The sequence below is a fragment of the Nestor notabilis genome, unplaced genomic scaffold (genome assembly GCF_000696875.1).
Source record: "Nestor notabilis isolate BGI_N333 unplaced genomic scaffold, ASM69687v1 scaffold8429, whole genome shotgun sequence".
Lineage (NCBI taxonomy): Eukaryota > Metazoa > Chordata > Aves > Psittaciformes > Psittacidae > Nestor > Nestor notabilis.
Window position 1 is genome coordinate 1 of NW_009943217.1, and position 7,838 is coordinate 7,838.

The window sequence follows — 7,838 nt, forward strand, 5'->3', positions numbered from 1 at the left end:
CCAGGTCTAGGACCTTGCACTTGGCTTGGTTCCCCTTCCCCTTCAAGTAAGGGTTTACGACTGATTCAGAACTGGAGCAGCCGAGTCTTTGCATCCTGGTATTCCCCACTGAGTACTGTTTTCCCAAGTGACTCACAAATAAGACAATGAAAAGAACCCAAGACAGTTAGAACAGACATGTCTTAGTAAACAGCCCAGAGGGATTTTTGGGGCTTTTGTTTTTTTTTAATTAAAGATATGTATCTTCCTGAGGTATTTGGTTTATAACAGTTTCTGAGCTGCAGTTCTCATACCAAGAGCAGGTTTTCAGCCTGCAGACAAACGCTACCACTCAAGAGCCATAAAGTAGATGTAAAATGAACACTTGTCAGGAGACACTCACCCGCCTCACTTCCACTTCAAAAACTAAAGTGGAGTCTGGAGGGACCCGGCCAGCCACTCCCTGAGCTCCATATGCCCATGCTGGAGGAATGATGAGATACCTTCGGCCTCCTTTCTTCATCCCCATCATTCCTTCTTCCCAGCCCTTTGGTTTTCAGAAACACAACAGAACAGAAAGCAAACAGTTTGATCAGTGACATGACACTGTACTAATTAAGACAGCTTCAGGCACTGGGTATAGGAGATATCAAAACCCATATAGAGATTCTTATAAAATCATATTTGTTTTCAGTCTGCAGCACTAAACCTTTGTCTTACAATGAAACATAATGGCCAGCTGTAAATTGCAACATCGACTTCAGAATAAAGCAGCAGCTCCCAGCATGGCAGCGGAGTGGAACTGGAGGAGCTTTACGGTCCCTTCAATCCAAACCAGTCTGATTTTATAATTCTAATCATCTCTGATTCACAACCAGATTTTATGGAGTAAGACAAGGGAGTACCACACTACCTGGAGTGAAAAATTATCACAGTCAAAACCCTCACAACATGATTTAGAGGGTAAAACCACTCCTAGTCCTATGCTTCACTAGACCATCTTAAGAACTTGTCAGTTGTCTTCACTCTCCCATGCCCTTGCCCCAGGTGGTAAGTCAGAGCTATCTGATACTCTGCTTTTAAGGCACGATCAGTGCAAAGGAATCTGAAATTGTTCCCAAATTGAAGTTCTCCTTCAGAAATGGAACTCCCTGAGAACAAGGTAATGAATTAAGTGACTTCCAGAAAAACAAAAAGACAACTGAAAAAACCCAGCTCTTGAAAACAGGAAGGTTCTTTTTTATCAAACAGGACAACTTCTAACAGCACCACTGAGGAGACTGGGCTATATTGTGCAGATTAAGAAGAAAATAAAGAATCCTGAACAAGATCTTCAGTAATTCAAAGCTCAGACTTCAGCTGTTATAATGAAAGTGCCAGAAGTTCTACCTTGATGACCTTTCCAGATCCCAGCTTTAGGCGCAGCAGCTTGTCTTTGTTAACATTTGAGTCAAACACCTAGAGAGTTGAAAAACAAAGACACAGAATATATGGATTTCCCAACTGTTTCAAGACTCTGAACTCCACACATTTCATAAACTCCTACAATCTCTTAAGTGCTATTTCCCATTCTGTTACTTCCAAAATTAATTCACAGACGTAAGACAGAGCATGGCTACAGCTTCCAGTGCAATTCAGTACAATTTCTTATAGCGAACAATAGCTGGAAACTCAGATGTTTCAACTGTTCTGAGCTTGATAGTCAGGACAGGATTGGGCTGAGTAGAACACCACACAAGAGGCTTCTATCAAGTAGCAAACAACTGTCTAGTTTTGTACATTAAACTACAACAGCAGCTCTTTATACTTCATCTTTGCAAATTAAACTATGCAGCTGAACAACTTTTTCAGATTTGAAGTAGGCTCTGCTCTGTACCATTATTACATAAGAGTGAGGCATGGCAGGCAGGCCAAGAAAAACAAAAAATCCCCTAAAAATGAGAAACAGAAAGCCCTTTTTTATAGCAAAAAGATTCAGCCACAGATGGATACAAATACAAAACCCTTTGCTTTGAATTTTGCCAGCAGAAGTGTTTTAAAAGTAATGCTTTGGAATGTCAAAGCATTTGTTTATTAGCAAAGTGGACTGGACACAGCTGTGGAGGATGTGAAAGCATTCTCATTCTTTTAATAGTTGGAAATATGCTTCATGTCAGACAAGACCCTTCTTACCACTTCCTCAAGCTGCTTCCAGCAGAGCAGAGCTGGCTTCATTGTCTGTTCTCACCAGTTTCATAGGTACTCTCACACATTAATATTAATGACAGTTAAATGTCAATCACCTCCTCCTGAACAGTAACGAGATCCCTTATTATTCTATAGGTAACACTTAGGACCTCACTTATGGTGCCATAAGTAACTGACAAAATCCCTTTACCATCAGCACCAAGACTGTGCTTGATGCAGCAGGTTCCCTCCAGGGTCTGTCACATTCAGTATTAAGAAGCAGCAAAAATGCTTTTACCTGTCCAAGCCCATTGTTCTGGAACAGCCAACCCGTATAGGCAACCTCCAGAGAGTCTCCTCCTTCTGCTCCCTGCCCCTCTCCAAGAAGGAGATCCTGGGAGAGGACTGAATCCAGGACAGGGGAACTGTTGCACTTGGCAATGCACACCTGCAGAAGGAAAGTCTCTGGTCATTAAAACAAAGTGACAAATTCCACTGTGACTCATTGCAGCTCTGAAGCGTTCCGTGTTTCTTTGTGCTGAATTTTGCTGAGTAAATACCCTCTCCTCTACAGAGCCATTGGTCTTATAGTACTCAAGAACCTGGATCAAAAATCCCCCCAGAAGTAACAGGCTCCCTGACTCAGAGGCATGTATCTAACACTAAAACACCACCTGGCTCATGGTAGCTCTGCCACCATCAACAGCCACCCAGATACTCAAGGCTGAACTTGCAATGTAAAAGTACAACCAACTTGGAGCCTTCGAGCTATAAGGTGCTCTCAGATAGGTGTGAATTGCCTTTTGTTCTAACAGGGCAGCAAACCCTGCCTCATACACAGTAGTTACCTGCTTGCTGAAATCCATTGCGGCCTTTTCTGACTCAAACATGATGGACCAGTTTTGTCTCTGATCATCATAGAACGTACTGTAATTGTTGGGTTGGACCTGTGGGAAAGGAAATCAGTCTTATATTATACACTAAATGATGCATTCAACTGAAATAAATTAAAGAAAATCCACATCCCAAAGAAGCTTAAAATAAGAGCTACTAAAATTAAGCAGAGGCAGAATCCTGCTGTGTTACTACCCAAGTTCTGAATGCACAGAATAGCTTTAATTTATGTGCTCATTATCTTGGAAGAATTATTATAACTCAAATACATGAGGAAATATTAAGTTCATTAGAGATGCTGCAGCCTTCACAAGCTGGTGAAAGCTTTCACAAGGTTCTCTGAACCTAGGTCATATAATACATGCTGAGATTTTTAAGTAGAAGTAATCTACTTTCCAAAAGTATTGATTATATTTAGAATTCCACAATCAATTGGAGGAGTCACTCCTTCCTTGATTCTAAAACTCCATGTCACCGGAAGCTGACTACAGAACCCAAAATGCACTTACAAAGCCTGAAGAGCAAGCTGCCACCTTGGGCAGATATCTGGACTGAAATTCTACAATTTCAGAGTAAAATTGCGTCTATCAAATGAAGATTTTTCATGTCACCTGATGACAAGCTGAGAGCACCAAATCAACACACCAATTCTCTGTAAAGCTGGCAGAAAACAGAACTTCCTGAGAGATCCCATTTTAGGACCTACGATGCTCCAAATTGTTCTTATCAGCAAGTTTCTGAGAGAAAACATTTCCTTCTGCTTGCTCAGTTGCATTCGCTCAGTCACTTAACTACAAGTTATTAGCAAAAGGAATTGTTCTGTTTCTATCCACTGTAGGACTGCAAAACTCAAAACACCTCCTCTATGATCTAGAGGTAATAATACACCTCCCACAGCAGATGAACTCACATTATGAAATCTACTGCTCTGCAAAAGGTAGATGTAATGATTCCTTGTGCAATACAGGGAGGAGAAGAACAGTGCTCCCAGTCACCAGGACACCTCTTGCCATGTCAGATGTCTGATCTCAAAGGCTATAAACTTAAGACTTGAGTATTTCAGAGTCAGCTTCTGTTTGCTGTGAATGACATGGATCCATGAATGCTTTTCCAATCCACAGTCTTACCGTGAGTACAAAGCCTGGATGAATCCTTGCAGTTGTGATCTGCTGCTGCTGACTGATGTAAAGGAGGAGCCTGTACTGGATTCCACAAGGAATTGGGCAGGGGAAAAGAACAAAAAGCAGGAACTCAAAATGTCTTCAATTCTCACATGCTTGATCAAATTCTGAGCCTAAGGCTACAGTGCTTATTTGTCAAATACACCCAGCAGCAGCATTATCCACAGCAAAAATACTTAATGCAATTTTGTAACACCTCTTAAATCCCATTGAAAATGTGCAAGCTGTATTTAGCTACAGGAATCAAGCAAGTCAAACTAATTTCTACGCAGTAAGCAAGATGCTTTGACTAATTCCACATTTGTCACAGTTACTGTGCAAAAGAATGGTGCACTATCCCTTCAATACACAGAACCACAATACATCCATACAGGCGTAAGCCAGTGTAATAAATTGAGTAATAAGAGGGAGTTTTCCAAGTGCTAAACAATGCAGATGCAGCATCATGTTGATATATTTGGCTCTACTAAGGAAAAGCACTTTCCTTCATGCACCTGCACTGAACACATCAAAATATCTCAGGCACAAGTTGTAAAAGATCTTACAAATCTGTTGATCACAGAAAAGAAAGATGCCACCAAGGCAAATGGCTGAGCCCTAAGAAAGCCAGGAGGGCCAGGAGGTGGAAGCAGAATTGGAACCCAGACCTCCAACATCAAAAGCAAAGGCATTCCAGTGAGTTCAGAGAAACACTACCCCATATGAGTGCCCTCTCAACATGAAAACATTGAAGGAGTGAAGTGTTCCTCACCTCTTTAGTGGCGTGGTTCCCCACTACAGCTGCTCCATACTTGCCTTGCTTCAAGTACTGCCCATTTGTACTGGAAAACAAGTGAGATATTCAGCTGTGGAACCATCCCTGCCTCACATTTCTCTCTACTGCTGCTGAGTTTTTCTTTAAAGTTCAAGTCTCTTATCCTCATGCCTCAAGCATCAGGCAGTCTTTCTTAGCTTAAAAACATTACACCTCTCTTGCTTGCCCACAGATCACAGGAGCATACGTTACAGAGTTTCAGTTGAAAACTGCTCTTTCCACAGATCCAGGGAAAATGAGTTTTTCCACAGAGTGGCAGTGTCAACTGGACAGAGGATTTTACTGCTGTCACTCTGTGCTCAGGCCTCAGTTCTGCACAAGGGAACGTAAGACATTGCGTCTGACAGAGCTGCCTGGAACAGTGTGAATGTCAGGCTGATGCCCCATGATGCAGTTCCCTCTAATAGCCAAATAAAAAACTTGCTATTTATTTGACAACTGCATAACCCAGGACTGCAGCACAATAACTGAACTTGGTTTTGTGCAGAAACTTGCATCCATTTGTAGCATTACTGCCATGCAGATACATGTCTATAAACAGAATCTTATCCCACTCATCCAAAAATATCTTCCCTCTCTGATTAGGTCTTCAGCTCCCAGAGATGCAGACTAACAGGTCATGCAGGAAACCATCTCTGCACTTACTATCGATAAGCATGAACCGCAGTGGCCACAAACACAGATGGAGCTCCTGAAGCTGCTGGGGCCACAGGAGCCTTCTGGGCTGCTTGGCCTGCTGAGGAACCAAGAGCAGGGACAGCATGAGTGAGACAGAACAGCCACCATGCCATGACACATTCCTTCCCACAAGGAAAAACAACTCCAGAAGATTAAGAAAACCCCAACACCAATGAGTAATGTTCCAAAGTCACCAAAGTACCTGTGGCCATAGAGTAGACACAGGTACTGGAGGATAGTATCAAACAAGAAAACTAAAAAGATTATTTGCACTGCTGTTCACAGAATCATAGAATCAACCAGGTTGGAAAAGATCATCAAGTCCAACCATTCCTAGCAGTGCCAAGGCCACCACTAACCCCTGGCACTGAGGCCTCGGCTACATGGGGTGTGAACACTTGCAGGGACGGTGACTCCAGCACTGCCCTGGGCAGCCTGTTCCAGTGCCTGAGCACCCTCTGGGCAAGGAATTGTTCCTCAGCTCCATCTAAACCTCCCCTGGTGCAGCCTGAGGCCATTTCCTCTTGTCCTGTCCCTTGTTCCTTGGGAGCAGAGACCAGACCCCTCCTGGCTCCATCCTCCTGTCAGGCAGTTGCAGAGAGCGATAAGGTCCCCCCTGAGCCTTCTCTTCTCCACACTAACCCCCCCCAGGTCCCTCAGCCCTTCCCCATCACACTTGTGCTCCAGGCCCTGCACCAGCTCTGGTGCCCTTCTCTGGCTCCGCTCCAGCACCTCAATATCTCTCTTGTAGTGAGGGGCCCAGAACTGCGCACACTATTCGAGTGTTCTTCACAAACAGCCACCAAGACACATGCTGCCAAGTTCTTTCCTCATGCCCAAGCCCAGTTCCTCACCACCTGCTGTTTGGCTCTTCTTAGGCTGCTTTGGTGCTGTGTACTGGAAGAATTCATTTCCATGGCTTGAGACTGTTTGATCCAGACCAAAGAGAGAGGCCAATCTGGCACTAGAAAGAGAAATAAACTACTTCATCTTATTTAATACTGGCTTTATAGATAACAAACACCATTAATTCTAAGTTATATCAAATATAAAGTGCTTACCATCACTTCAAAAATAAGCACAGGGATTTACGTGAAGCAGCTCTATCTTAATTAGCTATTTCATTTTGAATAAACAGAACTTTTAGACAAAGAGGCTGAAAGTGGTATAACTGTGTTTCACTTCCTGAAAAGCTACTGTAAGGAAGAAACAAGGGCTGAAACTACACTAAAAAAAAGAAGTCACTTCTAAAGCAATGCCTAGGACTACCCTCACATGGAACAGTTGGTTCCAGTACTGGAAAAACTATGTGGCAATGGAGAAGCCACCATTCCACATGAGTTTTCCTTTTGAAATACCCAGGGAACACATTCTCCATGAACTTTTAAAAGAGCAGACGCTCTCCTGTCTGAGGGCAGAGGGTTTAATGCTGCAGGCAAGCAGGTTCAAGACACGTTGTTTGCAGTTTTACTGCTTTAAGCCTGTTTAAGCTCCTGGCCCCGTGGGACAAGTGAATAATTCAAACTAATCAACAATTCAACACTAATTCAACACTGCCAGGGATGGGGCAGCCACAGCTTCTCTGGGCACCCTGTGCCAGCGCCTCAGCACCCTCACAGGGAAGAGCATCTGCCTCAGAGCTCATCTCAATCTCTCCCTTGTCCTGTCCCTCCAGGCCCTTGTCCAAAGCCCCTCTCCAGGTTTCCTGGAGCCCCTTTAGGCACTGGAGCTGCTCTAAGGTGTCCCCTTCAGGAGCCTTCTCTTCTCCAGCTGCCCCAGCCCGGCTCCAGAGCAGAGCTGCTCCAGCCCTTGCAGCAGCTCCGGGGCCTCCTCTGGCCTCGCTCCAGCAGCTCCACGTCCCTCTTGTTTTCTAAAAGATAACTGTTTGTAAAAGGAGAGGACCAGCTCGCAGCGCTTGTCTGGAGCTCCTTGGGAGGGCAAGGAACGAGCACAGCTGGAAGCACAACTGTGGAGGAATCCTCCAAGGAGCAACAAGTCACACAGTGCAATAAAACCCGCATGTGCTGCACACTGAAACGACACCCACAGCCTGGGAGCTTCTGAGCGCTCAGCAGCCACCCCTGCTTAACCCCCGAACCCAGCACCTGCTGGCCCCCGCACCGCTG

The 7,838-nt window shown here is 44.3% G+C and overlaps 1 protein-coding gene across 1 annotated transcript; it reads right to left on the bottom strand.

Moving 5' to 3' along the window:
- Positions 1–382: 382 nt before the first annotated feature.
- On the bottom strand, positions 383–6,693 carry LOC104401149 (FK506-binding protein 15-like; the record flags this gene model as incomplete). The annotated part of the gene is made up of 8 exons (XM_010021816.1): positions 383–526; positions 1,369–1,437; positions 2,444–2,593; positions 2,994–3,092; positions 4,167–4,241; positions 4,972–5,041; positions 5,680–5,770; positions 6,570–6,693. Coding segments are annotated over 8 exons (822 nt in total), but the record flags the coding sequence as incomplete, so codon positions are not given.
- Positions 6,694–7,838: the final 1,145 nt, after the last annotated feature.